This window comes from Brachycentrus maculatus, unplaced genomic scaffold, assembly GCF_059751285.1.
Source record: "Brachycentrus maculatus isolate JH-2025_06_01 unplaced genomic scaffold, ASM5975128v1 h1tg000404l, whole genome shotgun sequence".
Lineage (NCBI taxonomy): Eukaryota > Metazoa > Arthropoda > Insecta > Trichoptera > Brachycentridae > Brachycentrus > Brachycentrus maculatus.
Genome location: NW_028281153.1, coordinates 51,849 through 78,067, shown reverse-complemented (window position 1 = coordinate 78,067; position 26,219 = coordinate 51,849). Strand labels below are relative to the sequence as shown.

Here is a 26,219-nt window from a genome sequence, read left to right as displayed (position 1 = left end):
CACAAGCCAATCGTCGTTTGAAAACGCTAAATGACGTGCCGGACGGTAAAATTCCGTGTAGTGGACAAACGCCCTAAGGGCGCTTGTGCACTACACGGAATTTTACTGTTCGGCAGTCCGGTTATTGCAAATAAAAATGATTTCAACGGTTTAGCTTTAGTGATCGAGTTCATGCTCACCATGATCGTGCACCGATCGAGCGCACCGATCCGGAGAAAGACGGACAAGTGCACAAGCCAATCATCCGTTTTTTCATGCTAACCTGACTGCCGGACAGTAAAATTCTGTGTAGTGCTCAAACTAGGTCCCAAAAAGCCTTCTTGTTTACAACTAATGTGCATTACTTTAAGTAGTGCTTAAGGCATTACCAAATATTGTATTTATGTTTTATATCAATAAAGAAATATTGTTAAATACATATATCGAATTGTAGTCACCAGGAATACTGAAGAGTTTTCTTGGACCTATATATTATAGAAATGTACTTTTAGATATAAATAAATAAGATCGGCCTCATTTAAACAATTTTAGAATAACACAGTGGTACCTTGATCACACACAATAGCTATAGGCTTAAGGCCAAATAAAATAAATTTCTTTGTAGTTAGAACAATACCCTTCAGATCTGCATGTTTAGCACCACTTTCAAAAAAAGAAAAATATTGAGGTTGCTTGTAAGGTGTGTAAAGCCCTTTTATCCTAATAGTTAATGTGTGATCGGAAAACATTGCACTTTGATAAATCCATTTCGTAAATTGAAATTTACATGATTTCATAAAATATAACAATTACAAGTTTTTACTGATCTATCATTAGTATGATATATCATAATAATAATATATAATTTTATATTTTTTTGTTTTTAAATTGTTAAATAATATGTCATTAATGCCGGATTTCAGCCTAATTAAGTAAAGTTATTTTTTAATGGTTACTGGAGAAGGCAAAGCAGAGTTTAGCCAGTAACCTGTAGCCCTTAGGTCCTTCTGTATATAAAGCGATAGCAAGAGCTTTATCTTTTCAGGTATATCATCTACCTTTTATGGCGATGCGATTGTTTGATCTGACATTAAATAAATCTATAAGGCATCAGATTTAACAACGAAAGGTATTGTACTAATACTTTCCCCTCTTTATATCTACGAGCAGCCATGTGCCATTGTTCAAATGTTGTCGATTTCTTTTGAACATATCGAAGTTGCTTCTTCGTCTTCATCGCCCATGTTCAGCTTTTGATTCCTTAGAGTCAGATTAGAAACTCTCGATTCTCCAATAAAATTGACAAAACGGGTGGCTCCTAAAATAAAATATATTGCATCAAATGTAAAGTAGTAAAATATTTTAACATAGAATTCCACAGAAACGTGTATAATATTAAAAGGTGTGTATGAGAACGAATGAATAAGAAATTTGATAATTACATTAATGGGAAGATACATACCACAGGGTTCAGTAGCTAATAAAAAGGGTCTGCTAGCTGCCGATTCCATTGGAAAGCTCTGCTAGTACTCGGTAACACAGAATAAAGAGCTGAAAAATTTAACTTAATTAATACCGAGACATAATACATTGATTTAAAAATATTATTGAAGTAAAATAAATGATTCCACAAAGGAAAAAGATACATACACTGGGGTTCAAGAGTAAACAAAGAGGCTCTGCTAGCTGGTCATAATAATTAGAGAGCTCCGCTAGCACTAGATAACTCGGAACGGAGAGCTGTAAGAATATAATTAAATTAATATTGGGTATGTAATATGTAGAGCCACAAGAATCTATATACATGTATATGAGAAATAAAACCTTGATAAAATGGACTAATTGGAGAGAATAGGTTAGAAAATAGGTTTAAAATAAAGATTTTTTTCTTGTTCAAAATATGAACACTGTATTTAGATATAAATAAACAATGCAAAACTCAAAAAAAAAATTGTCTTCGAACACTCGTCGTGAAGTGATGTTGCTGTTTGATATCGATACCCTTTCAGTAATCCTGCTTTGAAATGTTTTGTTTGCACTCTTTCAAAAAACAACAATTTCTTTTTATAATCAACCCTCTAAATTTACGAAAATGCGTACAATATAGTAGAACTTCATTATCTGACAAGTAGTTGATAAATGTTATTAGATCATCGAGATGCGATCTTAACACTGAAAACTTAATTTTTTTGCAGTGTTGTTTCTTCTTCGCTTTTATCCTCTCTTCTAAGGTTCACTTTTTCTGCTATTTCACTTTCAATCATGATACAAGTAGAAGTACTTCTTGATGACTGCAACTACCCATTGTAAAACATCCTCCTCACTACTTCGGCATTGTTATGTATTGTCCTATAGAAATCAGGTACTTCAAACCCTTCTAAATCTGTCATTGTATATATATTGCGTGTAACATAGTACAAAAAAAATAGGTAATAAAATAAGCATAATAAACATCAGCAGATAATTAACTTACGTCGTATTTCGTTGCTAAAGAATTCTCGTTTAGCAGAGGCAGGTTGAGGAAGGATCCAATAAGTGATAAATTAAAATCTAGCGCACTGATATTAAGTAACATCCCTTCGTTCGTTCGTTCACAGGGAAAATGTATATCTCAAACATCAATTCTTGATTTGGATTCTCGAAACAAATGATTCGTTTTGTTATATAATGCCTGATTGAAATCTTATCCATACACCCTGAAATAAAATAGAGATTTGTAAAAACCATAACAATTAAAATATAATAACATAAATATGTAATATTTTGAATAATTTTAAAATTAACCGGAGAAAACAAGTGCGTAGTAAAATGGCCGTCTAAATTCGGTTGAATTCAAGATTAAATATACGAAGATTATTTCAATGTATAGTTACATACAAACTATAAATAATAATTTTAAAAAAAACATTAGTTTAACGTTACACAACATAATGAAAGTGATAATGCAGAAATGATAAACATCAGCAAATAATTTAAACTTACGTTTCTTGCACAATATATGTTTGGCAGTGAAACATTGATTCCTTTTGGATTGATATAGAATGCCTAGTTGAAATCTTACACCTGAAACAAAACAGAGATGATATAAACTAATAATATTTGTATAAACCATTTTATTTCAAATGATTCCAAAAAAAATACCCGTGATAATGGAATGGTCCGCAAGCCGACGGGAAAACGGCCATCTTGGTGAAGTTTTGTTTACCTACCGAAATCATATGTTTTGATGGTTGGGGAGGGGGTAAACCACAGTTGAAATGATAGAAGGTATTTTTAAACTCGTCTTGTTCTGCGCATGACGTCATAATTTAGCCCATTCAGGTCCTGGGATACGTCATTCGGTAAATAGCTACTGCGCAAGGTCTATCGAAAAATTTATTTTTTTCCCCTTCATACCCTTCTTGCTGCAGGAATCAAAGATGGCCGCGAGATATCACAGGCTGACATGAACCTACTAGTAGGTACCTACCTACATTTATTCACATTTCGATATTGAGGCGGGGTTTGTTGTTAATTTCATTAGAAAATCATATGGATAGCGGTGGGATGGAGAAAATAATGGAATCGTCAGAGATTCTCTTGGAGGCGGCGAATTCGAATTCCGGACAATATGGAAACAATCTGTATCTCTGTGGACCGAGAGGTCACGGGAACATCCGGGGATTGGGAACTCGATATTACCCCTTGGATACCGAGTATGCGAGAGATGAAGGAAAAACAACTTTGCCGTTGTTGTTTGGGATTCGCCATGTTTACCTCTATATTAATATTAGCACTGATAATATACCTAACTTAATGAATTTAATATGCCCGGAAGAAAGAAAGAAATGAACTTGACTTACGTCTAACATGAAAATGATTGAAAGGAAACATAATTTAAAAACTTGAATGTTTCATGTACCTGATTTTATTTGTTAATTAAACATATTGAAAAATGACTTTCCTTATTACATATGCGAAAAGAAAAACTAAAGACCAAATGTCTTTAAAAACAGTCCGATGTCACTATTACTCAAGTCTTACTCGGATTTTTCTATTGACGGGGCACCATACGAAGATTTGAGGGTGGTCCATGGTTAGAGCCTTGGACGGCTCTCAGGGTTGGCCCCGTTGACGACAACCAGCTGGTAGACTAGGCGATCGTTCCGTAGATAATTCCGTGATTGGAACCTTAGGCGGTTCCCGGGGTTCGGTCCCGTGTGGGATGACGGCCAGCAACTTGAAGGCTGGGTGGTCCTTGAGATGCAGGAATCTGGCGTTTCTGGGTGGACGACGGACGTCCTAGATGTGGCGGTTCCTTCGTGGCTGGAGGGATTGGGTGGCCATGGTCGGTACCACTGGCGGCGCAGGAATCTGGCGTTCCTTGATGGGGATGATGATGAAGGCGGCACCTTCGCGACTAAAAGGCGGCTAGGTGGTTAAATGGCTATGTAGCGCTGGCTACCTCGTGTCTTGGCGACGACACTATCACTTTCACTTGCGACATCTTTTTTGACATTTTACAAAATAAAATATTGGACATTGCTTACTGCGCAGAAAAAATAGAAGAATTTATAAAAATTTTGGAAAATGAGAGAAATAATTTTGATGAATTATGGACTATATTGAGCCAAGAAAATTTATCTCATAAGGAAAGCGGAAGACCTGGACATGACATGACGGCTGCTGATAGACGATCACTATACAGGCAAAAATTTATCGAAATAATGAATGTTTTGATAAACCACACCAGAAAGCGATTCAAAGATTTTGATAATTTGATTTTTATGGAATTATTAGATGTGTCAAAATCCAAAACCTACGCCAAAGGGTTTCCAGAAAATTGTTTCAAATGTTTGAAAAATAATTATGGTAATTTTTTTGATTTTTCGAAACTGAAGGGCGAACTAATTTACATTTACGCTTCTCCAGAATTTAAGCTTAGAAATTTGATGGACCTAAAAGAAACTCTAAAAGATAATGAGTTGAATGACATTCTTCCTGAAATAAACAATTTAATGAACTTAATTTTGACAATTCCCATGACGAATGCTTCGGGGAAAAAGTCGTCCACAATGAAGCGAATCAGAACATATAGTCACAGTACGGTGAGTGAAGAAAGTCTCCCATCTTGGGCGATTATTTCAGTAGAAAGGGCATTATTGCTGGAGTTGAAAGAGAAGGAAAAATTTCACGATCGTGTCATTGACGATTTTTCAAAGAAAGAACATCAAATTGAACTTCAGTTCAAAAGTATGAAAAAATCCGAGGTAATAAATACACTTTTATTTTCTGCTTTCATGTTTATTCCGTTAATTCTAGTTAATATAAAAGTATACTTTCGTCAGCCACTTAGATCGTACTATAAAACACGATTCCAATTTAACGCTTATATCGGTAGTGGTATATCTGCAAAGGGGTATATCTGTCTCGGACCAAATTTTACAGGAGAGCAAAACAAAACTTGTGCAATGAAATAACTCACTTGTTTTATGTATTTTTATATGTACATATCTTAATAAAACTAAATAAGTATTGCAACTACAACTATATCCTTTTGCCAGATTATGGAATACACTATTTTAGACATTTTGTGGAACAAACATAGAAAATGGAAAAATTTACAGATTGTACGGGTTCCCATTACGCCATTACACTACCAATATATGTGTATGTTTGTAAATTTACATTTTTTAATGTTGTATTACGGCATTACTATAACTATAACACATGCATATATACACCATTAAAAAAAATACTTAATTTTATTTTTGTCAGCATTCCCTGAACGAACTCACTTGATTTTAACCTCCCCCTGGACCCAAATGCGCCAATCACTACACTACGGAGGCAGACTGATACCTGTGGCAGGCCTATTAATGATCAATGTTACATTGTGTCATTGCCATCCGGTGCCCTGCACCATTTGGTGCAGATTATTTTGAAATTTTGACACAACATTGCATTCAAATACGGGTGTTTTCTATACCATTCACAGGATCAGTGAGTGTGATCAATAAAACAGTAAAAATAAAATATGATATAAAAAATACGTTTTGATAAAATACCGGCTAATAGCATTAAGAAGAAGATAATTTAAAGTACATTTTAAGACATGTATTTATAATTGAAATAAAACTTTGTTTTACAATCACTGCAAATATTTTATTATAACTTAATTATAAGGTCTACTACGTTACTAATCTTGAAAATCAAGTACATATTGAAAAAGAAGCGGTTAGTTTCGAAACCGGTAGACATTATAATTAAGTTATAATAAAATATTTATAGTGATTTTAAAACAAAGTTATATTTTAATTATAAAATGGAAAATCACAAAGTTAGTGCTTCAAATATAAATTATACATAGGTATATTTTTTTACGTGATTAAAAAATTTATGTGATCTCCAGAGTATTTATATTTGTAGAGTATAAAAGAACAAGGATCCGAGGAACAGATGGAGCTCCCTTCGGCTGAACCGGAAGGTGTAGAAGGGGCGCTACTCGAGAGTTACTCTAGGATAAATTACCCAGAATATCCAATAGTCAAGGTGGAACCGGAAAGTGATGATGATACTATGCACACCGAGGAGGAAGTAATATATCCCCATATGACCGATTCGGGGTCCAGCACTGAAGTACAGTGCAAAGCAGAACCTAGCGATATCGCAATCTTTACTAAAGTAGAAATAAATCTTCCTGACATCAAAGAAGAGTGCCCGAGCTATCACGAAAACCACTGGATATGCTTTTGAATAAATATTAATCTTTTAATTTTGTACTTAGTTTCTATATTCTCAATATTATTGATATTTAAGTTATTTAAACTATTTTTGCAGTTTCTTTTCGAAATACAGTGGAACCTCTCGTAACAAGCATAATTCTTTCAAGGTTCTTACTCGTTAAGCGAATTATTTTTTGAAAAGTCCCGGATCACAAGTAAAGTTGTGAAAAAGGGAAAAACCCTTTCTCTGTAATTCGTTATAGGAGCAACTTTTTCAGTTTTTTTCCTTGCTATGCGAATGACTTATTATGAAAGGTTCCAATATACATATACCAAATAAGGAAATATTATCTTATTCAATTTAAATAATAATAAAAAAATTTGTGAAATAGAGGCAAAAATTTATCAACAAATTAACAATAACAGGTGGACTAATTTAGAAGGCAGATACAATTAAAAATCATGTTTTATGTACCATACATAGTATGAATATTCAAACAAACTCATCATTTTCTTTTTTACGTCTGAAAGATCGCATTTCGACTGCATTCTGTTTAATTTCATCCTTCTTTTGCTACCTCCATGCTTCACTTCCATACATTAGGGTTGGTACCTGTAGACCAGTGGCATGCCCAGGGCTTACCAGCAAGGCAAGCCCATTATTTTTCAGAATAAAATCTTCTTCTCCGTCTTATTCCTCATTGCTGAGGGTTGTGACCCTTGCAGAAGCAATGACTCTTCTCCAGTTATCCCTTGACTACGCTGCACGTAGCGCATCAACCATTGAAGTGCCTGCTGCTGCCTTAATTTGATCGGTCCATCGTGTGGGGATCTTCCTCACTCTCATTTCCCTCCAGGCTACCGATCACAACTAGTCGTTCCAGGCTATCCTCGTTGCCACGCAACGGTAGGGTAGGTCCGCCACTGCTGTAGACTATCATAATTTAAAAATATAATTTAAATGTACATAACAATTATGTCTCTGTCACCTTTATCTAAGATGTTTATTTTTCTAAGCTGTAGGAGTAGTTCTATTATGTAAATGATTCTCAATACTTAATAACATCACTGCTACCTCGAATTGTTGCATAATTTTATAAGGTGTGGCAAGCTCTGTTCCATTAGCCCTAAGAGTCTCTCGAAATTTTCATTTTTTTTCTCCTCTAAATCCAGCCTTCGCAACTCTCTCCGGTGGTAATTTTCCTCTTTTAAAGTGTCTATTTTCAATCGATTTCTTTGCATTTCAATAAAGCTTTTTGTTACTTTATTAGAAGACATGTTTTCTTTCCTTTTAAATCTGTGACGAGATGCGTGTGATTCCTTCATGGAAGGCGGCTGTGGGGATGGATATGTCGGTGTCTGAGGAGCCGGCTGTAGAGAAGAGTGGTGTGGTGCTTTTGTACATTGCTGATGAGGTTGTGGAGAAGGTATCGGAGATGGTTCAGGATCTTCGTGGAGCATTTCATATCCATCATCCAATGATGCGGGTTCAAATTCCTAGAAAAAAAGTGAATTTATATTTAAAAAAAGACAGTAGTACATATTCTATTAGCATAAACATAGGATTTCTTGAATGTTTTCCGCAGATACTTTGTGGCACATTTTATAATATCTTTACAATATTAATTAACTTTGTTTTCACCACTTTTTTATTAATTAATACAGTAGTTATTTAGGGTTGCTATGCAATGAATAATAAAAATAACATTTAGGATTTTAATGGAGTGTGTGGAAGTTTTTGGTGAGAGTGTTTTAATGCTTTTGATTTAAAATAAACCTTGATGACGACAAGGTATTGTCGAAACCGGTAGGATAAATTGTATTAATAAAAAAAGTGCTGAAAACAAAGTTAATTAATTTTATAAAGATACATATTATAAACATAGGATACTGAAACTCAAAATTTCAATGTCTTTGATATCAGATAATAGTCCTTGGAGTTTTCAATATTGAAACACATCCTCCAATTGATTCATATTCTAATTTCATCGTCACTATCACTACTTTGAGTATAGCCAGGGCTTTTATTAAACAAGGTCTCGGAACTTACTTCCAAGCTCTTAACTATAAAAAAAATTAAATATTCATTACAATATCATATTTTATCATTTTGGTGTATTATATAAATATAGATTGCAATTATGTAAGCGTAAATATTGTTTCTTCTAACTGATTTTGAAATTTTAAATAAAAATCGTGAAAATAAGTGCCGGAACGCCCTTTCACCGCGTATAACAAACATTTTCGTGCGCTTTCAACATCACTATTGTAGGAATCCAATATTGTAAAATCAAACATTAACTTTTTACAAAAAAGTATTTCTATTTTTCACTAAAATCAGTTAAATTTGTTTATTTGTGCATATTATTGACAATAAGAAACTTTAGAAATACGCACACTGCAACAAAATGTTCCTGCTTAATTGCCAAAATACACTGGAGTCATCATAGGTTTATCGATGGCCATGCTTTTGGCAAAGTTACCAGAGTCGATATATCGATTCTCAGCACTCGACAAATAAAATAAACAAGACATGTAATTATTTTTTAACATCTCAATAAAGATGAAGAAGAATGTGGAAGTCTGGGCATTTACGGGGCTGACGACCGTCATAGGCTGGTTTAGGTGATCACTTTACACACGTGGAACATTCACCAATTCTACCCATGATTGACCACCACACTACTCAAATTCTTGGAACTTCTAATTAAATTGATTAAATATCGAAAAAAACTATTTGAATTAACTAGAATTTCACTGTAGACATCTATGATGGGATGAGAGAAGCTTTTTATTAATCAGAAACTCTTTTGTATGTGAGGTTCTAATCCTGGATTCATTTCAATACAAACACTTATCGCACCCCAATGGTGCATAAGGCATTATATAAACACAGTGTTACTTGATCGTCAACACGAAGGAAAAGTGATCAGCCATCCGCTTCAGGTACAAGTCCAGGGTAATATTGAATAAATAATAGATTGAAAAAATGACTTATATTTATTTGACCCCCCCTGGGAATCGAACCCGGAACCTCCAGAATGGTAGCCGAGCGTGCTGACCATTACACTACGGAGGCGGACCTAATCCTGGATAATATTCACTTACTCGAGAAACGGGAAAAAATATCCTTTTTTTTATTTATAGCTTATAATTTGTTACAAAGTTAATTTATTTACAACATATTTGGACACACTGACAAGTTAATTTATTTACAACATATTTGGACACACTGAAAATGTTGTAAAGACATACAATTTGGGTATCTCACAAAATTATTTGAAACTTTTTACAATGAGTGTTACATAAACATTGAAATAATTCTAAAACTAACTAACCATCACGCCGCTTCTCCACAGGGGTAGGCAGAGAGAATCGAACGCCACACCATTCTGTCTTTGCAAACATTCTTTGCCTCTTTTACATTCATGAACCTCCTCATACATACCCGACGATTATTACGACTCCTGACCCAAGTATTTGACATACCTGATGGTGCCAAGTTTTCCTCGGTCTTCCTCAGCTTCTTTTAATTATTTTGGAAATAATTATTTTAAAATAATTCTTTTCAATAATAATAAGATAAATACCTGGTCAAGCTCATTGTCCTCTTTTTTTTCAACGTCAGAAGGCCAAGAAGCCATCAGGGAAAGAATTCTGTCCTCCATGGAATTCAAATGCAAGTCGGACCTTGCGAGGCGAGACTGCAATATGACTGAAGCCTTTTTCTTTGCTTTGCTCTTTGAATCCGCCCAGACCTTCGGCAAACAGCATTCAAGAGAAATTATTATATTCTCAATATTATTAATATTTAAAGCAAGGGTGGCCAACCCGCCGGGTTTGCGGCCCGCGGAGCATTTCACATTTTTTTCAAGTGTGCACAAAACCACTAAAAGAACATTTCACCGTGCGTAGTTCGTATCATATTCCATATATTTCACTATCGTGACAATTTCAAGACCCATATAATGGCGGCGTCAAGTGGTAAAGACGTTGGACCAAAGAAGAGAAGAGTAACAGAAGAACTGAGAAGTTTTCTGATTATTTTTTGTATTGCCGACCACGGTGAGTATACTAATATTATTAACATTTTTGTAAAAAAAAATAAAAAAGTAGAAATTATTACTAAATGCAGTGTGGACAAAAATTTTAATGAAATAAAAAAAGAAATCTGAATTAATAGAAACTTTTAACACGTTAAAAGCCTAAACGCTAAAATTTGTCAATTTTGAAATTCACAAAAAAAACTTTTTGGTGAACTTCATTTCAATGTATTTCAATAATATAATGTATTTAGTTTATTTAATTTTTTTTATTTGATGATGGGTTCCATAGTTGAAGCATTTTGAATATAGATAGCTCTTGATTGAGGTCACTGGTACCCCCCATGACGTGTTAAAAAAGGTAAGTACATATTTACTATCAATTCTGTTATTTTTTCAACAGTCATCACTATTATTTTGTTTTGACCATATTGATTAATTGGTTCTAAAAAAACTTTGAGGACTGGTGAAAATTTGTACACTTTTGCACAAATATTACTAAGATTATCATAATCTTTTATGGTAAAAAATATACATTTTACAAATTAATTTTTTTTTACAATTCATTGGGATAGTGCGTTTCAAACTAAAAATATTTTTATTTGCCATACTGCCCCAGTTATAATGGAGATGTTTTTTATAAACTAAATATTTCGGCTTCGTTCAGGGTTACTCAGATAATTGTACTTTGATAAAGTGTTCTGCAAATTTTTTCTATTCACGGTACATCTACCAAATTAAGAAATTTCAGAGGTGCATATTTACCATATCAAGGTGGAGACTGACCGGAGCATTTCGTCGTAACATCGCTCGCGACGAGCATCACCGAGCATCCGAAACTATGGATGGGGCGCTCGGTGTACTGACTGCCTGAATGCTCGCATCGTAACGTGTTACGTTACGACGAAATGCTCCGGTCAGTCTCTGCCTTTATAGTTACATATTTAACATATTATGTTTAATGCAAATGTGAGCCTACTTAACTGAGCACAGGCAATCAAAGCGTGGAGCAATGGTGTTATTTTCAAAAATTAGACTTTTTTCCGCGGCACACCAACTAACCACCACGGTACACCCTTTGCGGAACAATGCTCTAATATATTATATCATGAAATTAATGTACAATTAAGGTAAAAATACGCACTTTCTTCCATTTTTCCGGCGTCTTCCTAGAGCCACTGGTGTCACTGTTGAGAATCGAGCTGAGATTCTTCCATTTCTGCCAGGATGCTTGACGGCCCAACAAGCCGTGGGAAGGTTTACTTAAATCGCCATTTCTAACAAATAATACAATATTAGCAAGGTATAAAATAACCTGTGTTTATATTTTATTCAAATGTTTTCAAGTATCTGAATTTTACAAACTTTTCCATGTATGCGATTAAGGTCTCTAACTGAGACAAGCTTGTCCGTTTTGACATCCTATAAGAAAAACAGGAACTATATTGTAAATGCTTATCGTGTGCAAAATCTTAACGACGCGATTTTTTTTTTAAACTCCTACATGTTAAAAAAAAACACGGGAAAAATATTGTTAAAACTAAACAATAATGACAATCAAGTGACCAAAGACTAACCAATTTGTATACAAGTGACAGTACTGACCACAGACAACAAGGTAGAAAAATACTGTCAACATGGTTAGAAAGAATATCGTTGGTGTGCCGTAGCAATGAGTTCTAAACAAGATTTTTTTGTAATCACCCAACCTCCTATTTCACAAAATTAATTTCAATGCTGGCAAAGATGTGACGCGGTGAAAGCATTTTTTTAAAATGACAAGTTAGGTACAATTGGTAAGTATTATGAGGAACAGCCATATGAAAAGTTAAATAGTCATAAAGCGCTCTACGTGAGGAAATACCCTGTTGGTTATCAAATACTAATTAAAAAATCATTAACCTCGATTTAGTTGCATATCGTATAATTGCATAAATTATCTCTCAAATTCCTCCATATCCTCTACAAATTCCACTCCTTTAAAATGTCCTGGAAAGCTCTTCAGATCACCCTGCCTTCATTTTATTAATTCCGCGTCGATCCAATGATGTGCTAGTATGAACCATTTGGATGTGAAAAGAGGATGATTTCATTTCTAATCTAATTATAACTGTACCAAATTATATTATGAAATCATTCATAAGTATCATTGTCATAAAAAAGTTAAATGTATAATTTTCGTTTATTTTTCAATATCACGTTTCTGGTCATGTTTTCCAACAAAACTCATTGAGGGATAAAATATCTTAATATTGGTTTTTGGTTTACGTAAAATGCCTTCTAATATTCTTTATAAACATTTGAACGTTCCATGTATTTTATTTGAACTTTGATGTCAAGAATCTTTCAAAACTTAATCCTCGTTTACGATAAGAGATTTCATTGATAAGACTTTAAAATATCAAGAGCCTTCACCAAAGTGTTTTAAAAGAGTTCATAAATTTATGATAAATCAAGGTATGTTATTTCATTAAATTAATGTATGAAATATTCTTCAACAAAATAATTATTTATAAAGTTCTCATTTGTAGGTTTTTACGTATTTGAGTATTGATTTTGTATGAATGAAAAAAATGCACACACTACTTTTTTAGTATTAATATCATGTTAGGCCATACTTATGAATTCAGTCGTAAAAATTATTTGCACATTTCTGAGTACATTATGCAACAAATGACAACTAAATAGTATTTTTTGATATTCAACTATGTAAGTACTTATCTCCAATTGACAAGTTAGCCCGTGACGTTTTGCGCAGAAATGAACAAGTATAGGTACAACAAGGAGTAGATAGAGCACAGTTTGAACCAGCATATTTATTAACCTGCTGGAAACCTGCTAAATTTGAGCGCCAAGTGCATAGTGCAAAGCTGTCAAAACATTGACACATTTTCGTAATGTCATTTGCCGTGTGCGCTGTATAAAATCGGCAGTTTTTATCCTTGATTGATTATTGAATTTAAATAAGAATTAATCAGTGATATAATATGGTGTTATATATGAAAATAAATTAACGGCGCGAACGTTGTATCTGTCAGTCAGAACTGATACATATTGTTGAAAAATAAAATTGTATTCCCAGCTATTAGATAAGTATTATCACCGGGTCTTTCGTTTCAAATCGTTATGTAAGTGATTTTGTTAATATTTACTAGCTGAATTCGTTGTTTTTTCGCTTTATTTAAAATAAAATTATTACTTACGTTAATTTTTCACAAGAATTTCTTGCTGACAAAGGGCATTATTGTGAATATTCAACTTTGGTTCAATTTATCTCGTTGAACCTTGGTACGGCGGAACAGTTCATACACTTAAAATTACAGAACCTTGAGAAAAGTCAATGTTAATGCACAAGCTTGAATGAATACAGGTATGGAACTTCGAGTACTCTAGCCATTGATGCTATTCTGTTTTTCTTTTAAAATATATTGCAATCTTAAATCTGAAATGCAGAACTGATCACCACATTTGTATAATAAACATTTTATACTGCATTATTTCAATGCAGTGCCCTCTATGAAGGCTTGGGTTGGGGAAGAAATATTTTTTAAATTTAGAATATATTTTGTAATAATCCATAGATAACAGATTTATAAATTTCATTTCAGATTTAAAATGTCATCCTTGGGGCCTCTTGTCGGTGCCATAGATGAAGGAACATCGAGTGCTAGGTTTATAATATTTAAAGTAGGATCATCCGAGGTAGTTACTTATCATCAGATAGAGTTAGCACAATTAAAGCCCCAGGAAGGATGGGTGGAACAAGATCCTATGCTGATTCTGTCAGTCGTAGAGGAGTGCATAAAAGGGGCTATGGAAAAACTGAAGGAGCTGGGAGGATCAGCCAAGGTACAATATTTATATTGGAATTTAGTAGATTGGGTTTTGCAGTGTAGTAAATTTTTAAGTAAAAATTGTAAAAAAAAATTAATAAAAATATTATTTTGTAAATTATGAATATTTTTATTCATTTATTATTTATATCCCTCATGGGGTATTTTTCTGAAATAAAAAAAGCATAATGTAAACAATACATATTTTAACTCCTTTGATGCTAGTATTGAAAATCTATGTACAGTCAATTCACTTGATAAAACTATGGACTTAATTTCAGTGCAATCATTTCATTTATTTCATTTCTTAAAAATATGTTTAATCTACTTCCATTGATATTTCAGGATATTGTAGCGATTGGCATCACTAATCAAAGAGAAACCACAATAGTTTGGGACAAGTACACTGGCAAACCCTTATATAATGCCATCTTGTGGCTAGACAATAGAACTACTTCTACCATAGATACCTTAATGTCTAAGGTGCCTCACAACAGCAATGAAAATTTCTTGAAGGTAAATAGAACTATATATTTATAAATATATCATCATATCTGGGCATGTGCTGAGAGGAGAGAAGTACGAGCTATTGCACCTAACCATAAAAGGCTAAATAGAGGGTCGATAAGGTGTGGGCAGAAGACAGATCTCCTGGCTCGGGAATATACGAGATTGGATGGGGGTCAACACCGTCGAGGCGCTGTTAAGAGCTGCCCGAGATAGGGACAATTACTCTCAAGTGATAGTCGACGTCAGGGGGACCTGACATGACACTAACAGAAGAAGACAAATAAATACTTTTTTTGTTGTTGTATAAACATGAGTATAAAACTCCTGGACAGGTTGTTGAATTATCAGTATTATTTTCTTTTTTTTTAGCCACTTTGCGGTCTGCGAATCGCAACATACTTCAGTGCTGTAAAACTAAATTGGCTAATGCAGAATGTTGCAGACGTGAGAAAGGCCGTTGAAGAAGACAGATGCTTGTTTGGAAATGTTGACGCGTGGTTATTATGGAATTTGACTGGTAAATTTTAATTTAGTTTTTACAAAACATATCTGTGATTATTTACCCCGGTATCTACAGTCTCTCAGACCGATGCCAAGCATCCTTCTTATATTAATTGGTCATCTAAAAAAATGCTTACAATAATGCTGAAAATGATTCACTGCCATGGAAATAATGTGGTCGACTTTTTGTCAAATATTTACTGTAGAAAAAGTTGGGAATGGATCTTTGTCAGACGGGAGGAATATTTAATTGAACATACTCAACCTATAAAGGATTGTATTAGACTCGTGCAGTGTTTATAATAGACGATATAATTAATATTTTTATTCATCATTTTCTTTTAGAAAATTTGCCTTCGAAAAAACGTTATTTTCGTAAGTTGGCAATGAATGACGTCACAGAAACGATGGAATTATTTTAATGTTGGTGTCATTGCTAAATTATTGGCGGCATTATTTGTTATGTATATGTCTATGGTCTACCCTCCCACCCCCCCTCCCCTCATATTTGTATAAAATAAATGGTAGTGTAGTGGTAAACAAACAATCCATACTACTATATTACAGCTTTACTCGATTGTATCTCCTTCTGTATTAACGACTTAATCCCGCATTCATTGTTTTCCCGCATTCACAGTTCATTTCAATAGGCTCCTTGAAAAACGATACATAGAAGTTTCACTGCATATATTTTTTTCATCATATTATCATATATACATTACATTAAGTGTATAATCCCTTTTATCCATACTAGAGATAAAAAAGATAACACATTTTCCATGATTAAGCTCTGTAATATAATATGTTAGCTATCTATTTAACGCTCATTAATTTAACATTGAGTGATAAGAGCTATCCAGATGTTGAAATAATTAAAGGGAAACACTTCAGGTTTCTAATATTAAAACACTTTATGGAAATACACATAGAACTTCAAGATCCAACACACAAAAACACATCAACAAAACTTAATACATACTGTAGAACGGGGCTGCTTGAACTTTGATGTGTTACTTAAGCCCAGTACAAAAAAAAAATAAATCTGTATTTAGTCTACAATAATGAACGTATCGTGACAAAGTTTCACCTGTCAGGGAAACAATGAATCATGTCGATACGATCATTATTGTAGACCAAATACCGATCTAAATATTTTTTTGTACTGGGCTGTAACACATTAATGTTCAAGTAGCCCCGTTCTACAGTATGTACCTTTTTTTGGTCAAATTATGCAATAAAGTTGTATAACTTGCTTCCATTATCCAAAGTCCTTAAAAAAAGATCCTTAGTATAATATAAATTTTGTCCGCATCCGTAGTGTAATGGTCAGCACACTCGGCTACCGTTCTGGCGGTCCCGGGTTCAATTTCCAGGGGGGGGTCAAATAAATATAAGTGATTTTTTCACTCTAATATTTATTCAATATGTATTACCCTGAACTGGTACCTGAAGTTTAGGGCTGATCGCCTTTCCTTCATGTGTGAACGATCAAGAATAACACTGTGTTTATGCTAATAATGCACCATTGGGGTGCTGATAAGGGTTTTGAAGTTGTAGTAATTATCCCACAATATATAATCTTATGTACTTTGCTCTAATGTTTGCAATTTTTAGGTAAGCATATCACCGATGTCACAAATGCGTCCAGGACAATGTTGATGAACATACAAACACTGAAGTGGGATAATAAACTTCTCGATTTTTTCGATGTACCACCCTCTCTACTTCCTGAGATACGTTCCAGTTCCGAGGTATGATATTATCATGCCTTGTACCATGTGACTATTGGTTAAGGTCCAACATACGTTAAATCGCAATTTACTTTTTTCTAAATCCAGGTAACATTTTACGCAATTATTTTTTTTCTTAAAACACCGATTTCGCAATGAAAAAATTAGTTTTTTCTTTCAAAATAATCATATGGTTTTGAATGAAAAGAGTTATTGAAAGGTAGGGAGGAAAAAAATATTTTTCTACATATATTGGAAATAACAATAAAATATCCAATATATTCTTTAAAAAAATTGAGAGTGAAGAGACATGTCACCTCGCGGTAGTCGCCGGGCGAATGAAGCGACTTCACGAATTCTGGGCCTTAAACAGTTCATTTTATGCTTTTTTGATTTACCAATTATTCAACGTCTGGGCAATATGAATGGAAAACATTGGTTGTGTACTGTGATGATGTTATGTCGCCTAAGGTCTGGGCACTGCTCACTGCCTGTGCATCTCTATAAGATAAAGTGTGTTACATCACACCATATTGCGAATGTGGACAAGATATAGGGGATGCTGTGTCAGTGTCCGCTCACAACAGAGAAGGAGAATTTTCTAAATAGCTTAGCACGGGCAGGAATCCAACTCCCCACCCAAGTATCCACCCTTCTTTCTGAACCTAATTTTAGAATTGCCGGCATAATTTCTAAAATAATAAAACTTAACACATTTAAACTATGAATGTTTTTTATTAATTATTATTATTATTTTCTATGATTAAAGAAAACACTTCGTTTTTTACCACTTGAGTTTTATTATAGACTACATGTTATTATACAGACCTGAATGATGGAAGTTTAACTTCTGAAACATGTAGTCTATAATAAAACTCAAGTGGTAAAAAACGAAGTGTTTTCTTTAATCATTGTAACATGTCTTACCACAAAGTTAATGCCGAAACAATAAATAAAATATTATTTTCTATTATTATTTTGTTTGTAAATAAAAATAATACTTGACACTATCAGAAACATCCTTTCACTGGGTGGCTGCCAAATAAATAAATAAATAAAAACCTACTGCTATGTGTAGTTTTAGTTGCTTGTTTTATGGCGGAGACTGACCGGAGTCATTTCTTCGTAATGTAACACGTTACGATGCGAGCATTCGTATAGTCAGTACAGCTGATTGACGAAATTTTCCTATCATTATAAACTGTCATTATCATTTTCATATTATAATCCTAATCTGTATAAGTGCCCTTGAGGTAGTATTTTACGAAAATGGCGCTATATAAATCATCCAAAATTATTATTATTACTATTATTACATCGTTTGGAGTGCTCCATCCATATTCAGATGGTCGCCGCGAGCGACGTTACGACACAATGCTCTTGTCAGTCCCCACCCTGAAGTGTTTCCTGCAAACAATGTATTAATTTTTATTGAAAGCTGTCCCACCGCATGCCCAGATCTGATACAGAAGCATCTAGGCTTCCTGACAAATCTGCTCTTGCAAAGCAATTTTTTTAAAAACTAAGTTGCAAATTTATTGAAAATGTGAAACAATATAAAATTGTACTGTGAATTTACATTTAAAAGCTTTTAATATACCTGTCACTGCCAATCTAAATAAATACAAGTTTGTAAATCCGTCACCAAATTTTCTAGAAGTTCCCCAGTGTAGGCAGTGAAAGGGATTAGTATTTAGTGACAGACGCGGAATAGTGCAAAGACATTTACAGAGAATAGTCAGTCATCGCATTTCTACTCGACCATTATTCATTGGCACTCTATTACAGAGTGTTAATGTGGACTTTTTCCCAGGTCTATGGTCCGATTTTGAGTGGTCCGTGCGAAGGTATCCCCGTCGCCGGGTGTCTGGGGGACCAGCAAGCCGCCCTGCTGGGGCAGCAGTGCATGAAGCCGGGGGAGGCCAAGGCCACCTACGGGACGGGCTGTTTCATCCTCTACAACATCGGCACCAGCCACCTGCTCAGCACGGACGAGCTGCTCACCACCGTGGCGTACCAGCTGGGGCCGCAGGTCCCGCCCTGCTATGCTCTAGAAGGATCGGTGAGGATATTCCATCATTTGATCATTAACCCTTTTTTTTTAAAGGAATAACCCGCAAAGCCTCTAATAGAGTCTTGTCTGCAGGTAGGATAATAAGAAAGTAAAATATCTTCTTCTTCTTCTTCTTTTTCTAGATCCTAAGGATCTGTTTGTGCCTCCGCTTGTAGCTTTTGGGATGTTGACTCCCAGCTTGTCTTTCCATCTTTTCGGAGGTCTGCCTGGGGGTCTACGTCCTTCAGGGTTGCCTTGGAGGGCAAAGTCTGTCTTCTGACATTCTGTTTATATGTTCCTTGCAGTATCGCCTTCGTTGTCATCCCCACCTCACGATATCCTCCGTCTTACACATGCTCCGGATGTCGGTATTTCTTACTCGGTCTCGCAATATGTTTCTGGTTATGGAACAGAGAGTATTCATCTCGGAGGTTAAAAGTAAAATATGATGATATGAATGGTAAATGTAGGAGGAAATGGAAGGTAAATGTGAAAAATATATCACAAACACACAGACTAATTTAAAATAAATCTTTCCTGAATTTATTTTGCACTTACCTGGAATTAAACCCGCAACGCCAGTTTCCCAGTTGAGTGTATACCCAACTATGCCACGGCGCCTGTCCGGGAGTTATCCATACATGGTCATCCAAACAAAACTTTCCTCAATTTCCTTGTATTTCTAAAATGGCACTTGTACTGCCATCTGTGGTTATATTTGAACACTAAACCCTCAATTTAGATCAGTGATCGCCACACGGTAGCTCATGAGCTAACAGTAGCTTGCTGAGGCTTTTTGGTGGCTCGCGTAGGATATTAAATTTGCCTAGTAAATTTTATTATGAAGTTTATTTTTAATCATACATATTTTCATTTATTGTTTTGTTTATAAATAAATATTTAAAGGACACATTTTATGTTTTATTGTTAATTTGATGTTTTAATTTATTAAAACTGATATGAAAATATTATGTGTGGTATATGAGCCGATAGAACCATAAAGAGGGAATTGGTATAGGTAACTCACCAGACAAGTTCAATTTTTTAATGTAGCTCATATCCTTATTGAGTTTGGAGACCACTGCTTTATATTATCTTTTTCATTTTATTTTTAACAATTTTTGTGTGACGTCATCATAATGATGCTGTCATAGAAAACTCATGAAATAAAACATGGATAATTTTGATATGAATCATGTTTACTGGTATATATATTTTTGAAATTTATTTAGGAAAATATGTTAACACAAAACAATTTTTTTTTAAAAATCACTCCCCAGATACATTTAAGCCCTCAGAAACTCAGGACCGAACACGTTAACAGTATTTTTGCCTACTTAATGATGGATTAGATCATTCGGCTATCACCATGAGACACCTTCTCCAGTTATCCCTTGACTGCGCTGCGCGTAGCGCTCCAACCACCGAGGTGCCTGTTGCTGCCTTAATTTGATTGGTCCATCGTGTGGAGATCTTCCTCTCCCTCTCTTCCCCTCCAGGCTACTGATCACAACCAGTCGTTCCAGGCTATCCTCGTTACATAACTGGAGAAGCCGTCGGGTACAGAAATTGGCCAGAATCAAGCCATCCAAGCGTAGTTTCTAGCGAATGGACTCATTGGTGCGTCTAGGTGTCCATGGAATTCGGAGCAAGCGCCTCCAACACCACATTTCGAAAGCGTCAATTTTTCTCTTTTCTGCTGTTTTTATGGTCCATGTTTCAGCAGCATAGAGAAAAATGGAGATAAAAGCTATGATATGTTTGCATATTTCAGGTGGCGGTTGCGGGCCTAGCGTTGGATTGGCTTCGGCTAAACTTGGAAATTCTCGATGACCTCGCCAACACCCAGGCCATCGTTGAAGAAACTAGCGAAGTTGGATCTGTGGTGTTTGTACCTGCGTTCAGCGGCCTGTTTGCACCATATTGGCAAAGTGATGCCCGCGGGTACAATTTTATCATTAATTTTTGTTTCTTTGTCGAAAATCCAAATTGTTTTATAACACACTTCGGACGAGGAAGATATTTCTACCCGTTCGGTCGATTGATGCTTAAGGTTGGGAAGGGTATTCTTACCTTCTGCGCCGGCCTCATTTCAAAGGCAGAAAAGAAGGAATATCCAACGTTTTTATATGAATATTATATACCAATATCTTTGTTAAGGTCTTAACCAAATATGCATAATTATCATATCCCGTCGCAGGCACTCCACAGGTGTAAAAAACACCCATCCAAAATGTGTTAATATACAGCAGTATTCCTTAGTATAAGCAAATTTAGTCAGATACGATTCGACAATTCTTTTAGATTTTATTTGATTGTATTTTTGTGTATACAGGGCTTTTTTAAAACAACAAAGGTTCCGGAACTCACCTACAAACTCCCGGAAAAGGTCCCAGAACTTAATAAAACAAGAATATTCAATTATAATTTAAATATTCATAACAATATGCATAAGCGGGATCAGACCCCCAGGAAGACCACCTAAACGATGGAGAGAAAAGTGCCATATCTCCAATATATACCAATATACCAATATCTCCACCGCGTTATATGGAAAAAAAGCCCTATGTATACATATTTATATACATTATATACTTCATACGTTTCATGTGTGAGTTTTAGGTAGCATTTATGGTTGATTCGAATAAAAAAAAAAACCTTCAGTTAATGTGTACTTTGATTGCAGAGTGATAGCGGGTATATCGGAAGACACGGAAGCTCGCCATATTGTGAAGGCTGCTCTGGAAGCCATCTGCTTCCAAGTCAAGGATATAATAGATGTCATGAGTGAACGCTGCGGTCTGAAAATCAACAGTTTGAAGGTAAACTAACCGTTCATATAAAGTTTTTTTTTTTTTGTTTTTTGTTTTTAATTTTGGTTTTACTTGTTAAATATCACTTTTTCTTAATTGAATTGTTGGGTAATATATCCAAAATAAAACAAAATAAAGGTTTGTTGGATTGAATTCTACATTTATTTATGTATATGTTAATACGTGACGCGTTTCGTCTTCTTAGGACATTATCAAACACTGACTAAAAATATTTACAAAATGTCCTTATATACTAACAATAATTGCTATTATTAAAATGATAAAATTTTGTCAGGAATGTATACAACAAGCATTGTTTTCATGGTTCTGTAGAAAAAAAAGGTGATTTTTTTTTAGTTTCTCGGAAATTTACCTGCAGGTAGGGCGGTTAAAATTTTTAAAAAGACTTTTATCTTATTTTTTGACATCTCATCAAAGATGAAGAAGAATATGGAAGTATGGGCATTTACAGGGCTGACGACTGTCATAGGGTGGTTTAAGTGATCACTTTACACACGTGTAACATTCACCAATTCTACCCATAATCGACAACCGCACTACTCAAATTCTTGGAAGTTCTATATATATGAACCAATTTTGAAACATTATTCTTGAATCACTAGATCTTCACTAGAGACATCTATTGGTGAGACGAAAAGTTAAAAATTAAAAAGACTTTTATCACCATGTTAAGTAATAATAGTCACAATGAAATGAAATTTCCAGGTGGACGGTGGAATGACCACCAATGACCTGCTCCTCAAGACCCAGGCCAACCTGGGCGGGTTCGACGTGGTGAAGGCGGGGCTCGCGCAGAGCACTGCGCTCGGGGCCGCCATGGCCGCCCAGTGGGCCGTGGGCCACGGGGACCCCTCGCAGACCTTCATCATCAAGGAGGGGCGGACCTTCACCCCCAGAACGACCCTGGCCATGCGGAACGTCAAGTACAGCCAGTGGAAGAAGGCGCTCAAGAGGTCCATGGGATGGAGCATCAGCAACAACTCATAATGCGTCTCGTTGCGGAGAATTCAATAAATTATAAATAAAGCACATGTTTTTACCACTTGAGTATGTATTATATTATATTTTTAGGAATAGTTTAGAAAGCTACAGATGCTCCCATCTACGGGTTTGAATATAAACTTCATATCGTAGTCGTACAGGAGAAAGTGACCAAGTGCATTGTTTTACAAAGACGTGATCATTGCTATTTGATATCTTACTAGCTTAATATGGCCCTGAAAAAATCCCAAACGATTTTAAACTTGGAAGTATGACATATTGACTTGTTAAAAATGACAATTATACATATTGACTTGTTAAAAATGTACGATTACGATATATTCAAACCCGTACATGGAAACAAACACTCACTCTCTTTCTCTCTCTCTCATTCTCTTAACCCTCATCTGGACCCGATGGTGCATAGGGCAACGGGGTGTTATCTTGATCGTTAACACATGAAGGAAAGATGATCAGCCCTCCGCTTCAGGTACCAGTCCAGGATAATATTAAATAAATATTAGACTGAAAAAATCACTTATTTTTGTTTTAACACCCCTGGAAATCAAATCTGGGACCTCCAGTACGGTAGCCGAGCGTGCTGACCATTACACCATGGAGGCTTCCGAAAATAGTGAAATTAGTACTTAAATGGTAAAAAACAAGTATTTTATTTATAATTTAATCATGTCTTACCACAGAGTGAATGCCGAAACAATAAATAGTGTAGAATTCCATTAAAGGAAGAATCCATGTTAGAATGCAACAGAAAAAGTGATATTCTAAAAATTTTCGTCTGACCATAGTATACTACTAGCTTAGCTTTTAAATCGTGTTTGAAAATAGTGGTTTATTATTAAAGTAGGCTCTCGATTTTCCGGCATGGATGGTAATAAAAGTAATATAAAAAAATGCACAATATTGTAAATATGTACCCATTTTCTATGCGAATGAAAAAAAACTTCAATACAAACATCTATCCTAAAAATGTGATTCATTACTTATTTGATATTGAATCTAGAGATAATTTATCACATAATAAACAAATCATGAACCTATTGTAAAAAAAAGGAAAAATGTGCCATTGCAGGATTTAAATGGTTTTTATGGGCATTTCCAATGCCTCCTAGATAGTATAACCCTAGTCGCGCCACAGAGAAATGTCACAACATCATTCTACTAGTGTCGGCTCTTCTTTACAATGTTGCCTGGTTAAAAAATATTTCAATGATGATATTTCATCCTAAAAAATATCCTATGTAGGATTTTTTGTTCATGTGTGCACCAAATATCATTTTATTTGAATAATAAAGGTGCCAAAACTATGTACAAATGAATCACATTATAGATAAGAGGTTCACTATTCAATATTGCTTCTGTTTCCATAACAAGAAATATATAATTTAGATTTATATAATCTTGATAGGGCCCCTGCGTTGACAATTATGTATGTGGGTGCTAAAGAAAGAGAAACGCGTGTGTAATATTGACGAAAGACTAATCTAAGCATACTTTATTATTTATTGATGAATCATTCCTCGTTATTAATATTTTCAAAACAAAAATGATTTCTGAAATTTGTTGTATGTTGTGTGATTATTTCAATTCTACACTAGTCACAAATATGTATACTATTTCGAACATTCCAGCATGTCGTATTTGTGCAATATTATTTATTTGATATTTGGAATCTTTGGCTGTACACTGTTATTATTTTATAAAATTTTGCTGAATTTTTAAATTATTATAAATTTTTATTTGTTTTATTATTATTTATTATGAAATGCTGATAATTGAAAATTTGCATAAAGGAGGTGGTTTTGTTGTATTGAATAAAAAATCATCAACCGTAAGAATGTTGAGAAACGATATATTGATTCTGATATATCGCTCACTTCTTTTGAGAACGTCATAAATCAAAAATTGTCAATTTTCAGTTTTGCGTGTTTTCAGAATGCCCAGTAAATGTACTATATCCCAGCAAAAGCGGCATATTTTTAACTTAATATTTACCCGCTACAGGGCAGAAAGTGTTGTTTTTGCATTTTGAAGAAAAGGTATTGTTTAATTATTTTTTTAAATATGCAAAAAAAAAATCTAATGGAGATAAAACCTTCAGGTTTACCTAAAAAGATTTGTTGCATAGTTAAAAGTTCAAGGAGTGGCTTGTTATTTATTTTTTATATATTGTATTATATTTTTAAACTTAAAAAGCGTTCTCCTGAGAAATCAAGTTTTCTTTATTTATGACGTTCTTGAAAGGAGTGAGCGATATGCCAAAAGCGCAGCCGTTGAAATACCGATGATGACACTGATGGTTCTATTTTAGAGTTTTATTTTAGGCTTGTCTGCAGTTAGGATAGTGAGGTAAGGGAAGGTAGAAAAGTGTGAAAAATACATCACAAACACCCATACCAATTGAAAATAAATATTTCTTGAATTCGCTTTGCAATTGGTGGGAATCGAACCTGCTACACCAGTGTCGCAGTCGAGCCTGTCTTCTGGCTCCTTTCTATACATTGATGCATAGGGTACATCATTGCATCGTATTTATGCGGTGTTTACTATAAGTATTTCCCAAATAGTAACCCGTTATTCAAATTACCATTTTTACGTTTTATTTAATTTTTGGTTCATTATTGAGTACATACTTTGTTATTATTGTATCTACACACTAGAGTAGAATATGTTATATTGGTGACGGGTAAATGGTGAATGAGATATTTGTAAAATAGTATGTTTATATATAACAATTCGTCACCTGAATGCAGATCTATTCCATGTAGCATACAAGACAATTTGATTTTTACTCAAGTATTGCTATCTTTATGCTACTGATTTCGTTGTGCAAAAAGTTCTCAACTCAAAAAAAAGCAACTATTCAAACATAAATATTTAAAATAAAATACTACTAAATAATTGAGAGAACTCACTTTGGAAAGTTCAATTGCTTCACCTATGGAATTTTCTTAATGCAGTTAGGATAGTTCTATGTTCAGGTGACAATATTGTATTAGTTAAGTTTCTTGTGTTTTTTCTTCTTCTTCAAAT

General features: G+C 34.5%; 2 protein-coding genes and 1 long non-coding RNA gene across 7 annotated transcripts; 1 reads left to right on the top strand and 2 right to left on the bottom strand.

The window, feature by feature from the left end:
- Positions 1-1,164: 1,164 nt before the first annotated feature.
- Positions 1,165-3,259, bottom strand: LOC148302864 (uncharacterized). The gene is made up of 6 exons (XR_015838570.1): positions 3,121-3,259; positions 2,962-3,042; positions 2,453-2,675; positions 1,630-1,719; positions 1,442-1,530; positions 1,165-1,297 (listed from the first exon to the last, which is right to left on the bottom strand). It is a non-coding gene; the product is annotated as an uncharacterized LOC148302864 (long non-coding RNA).
- A 3,813-nt stretch (positions 3,260-7,072) lies between these two features.
- Positions 7,073-14,064, bottom strand: LOC148302863 (uncharacterized). Of its 3 annotated transcripts, none has more exons than XR_015838572.1 (5): positions 12,092-12,325; positions 11,871-12,003; positions 10,274-10,441; positions 7,609-8,180; positions 7,073-7,296 (listed from the first exon to the last, which is right to left on the bottom strand). XR_015838572.1 is itself a non-coding variant. In XM_088270933.1 (5 exons), the coding sequence occupies exons 2-5, from the start codon at positions 12,145-12,147 to the stop codon at positions 7,755-7,757; spliced, it is 783 nt and encodes a 260-aa protein (XP_088127059.1). In that variant the 5' UTR covers position 12,148; positions 13,930-14,064; the 3' UTR covers positions 7,073-7,754. The 3 variants fall into 3 exon arrangements, 1 of the variants encoding a protein (XP_088127059.1); XR_015838571.1 differs by having other exon boundaries at positions 7,073-7,475; positions 12,092-12,319; XM_088270933.1 differs by adding an exon at positions 13,930-14,064 and having other exon boundaries at positions 7,073-8,180; positions 12,092-12,148.
- LOC148302862 (glycerol kinase-like) lies at positions 13,448-24,245 on the top strand. Of its 3 annotated transcripts, none has more exons than XM_088270930.1 (9): positions 13,448-13,500; positions 14,335-14,575; positions 14,905-15,075; positions 15,439-15,586; positions 17,185-17,321; positions 19,114-19,362; positions 21,128-21,297; positions 22,040-22,175; positions 22,893-24,245. In XM_088270930.1, exons 1-9 carry the CDS (start codon positions 13,487-13,489, stop codon positions 23,172-23,174), a joined length of 1,548 nt encoding a protein of 515 aa, XP_088127056.1. In that variant the 5' UTR covers positions 13,448-13,486; the 3' UTR covers positions 23,175-24,245. The 3 variants fall into 3 exon arrangements, with proteins under 3 accessions (XP_088127056.1, XP_088127057.1, XP_088127058.1); XM_088270931.1 differs by lacking the exon at positions 13,448-13,500 and adding an exon at positions 13,638-13,854; XM_088270932.1 differs by lacking the exon at positions 13,448-13,500 and adding an exon at positions 13,974-14,096.
- Positions 24,246-26,219: the final 1,974 nt, after the last annotated feature.

Excerpts from the sequence above, each read along its gene's own strand:
- LOC148302863 (XM_088270933.1), bottom strand. The coding sequence starts at position 12,147 with ATGTCAAAACGGACAAGCTTGTCTCAGTTAGAGACCTTAATCGCATAC. Across the intron at positions 12,004-12,091 it reads TTAATCGCATACATGGAAAA|AAATGGCGATTTAAGTAAAC; the intron begins GTTTGTAAAATT and ends ATTATTTGTTAG. Across the intron at positions 8,181-10,273 it reads AGGACAATGAGCTTGACCAG|GAATTTGAACCCGCATCATT; the intron begins GTATTTATCTTA and ends CTTTTTTTCTAG.
- LOC148302862 (XM_088270930.1), top strand. Across the intron at positions 19,363-21,127 it reads GCTATGCTCTAGAAGGATCG|GTGGCGGTTGCGGGCCTAGC; the intron begins GTGAGGATATTC and ends TGCATATTTCAG. Across the intron at positions 21,298-22,039 it reads TGGCAAAGTGATGCCCGCGG|AGTGATAGCGGGTATATCGG; the intron begins GTACAATTTTAT and ends CTTTGATTGCAG.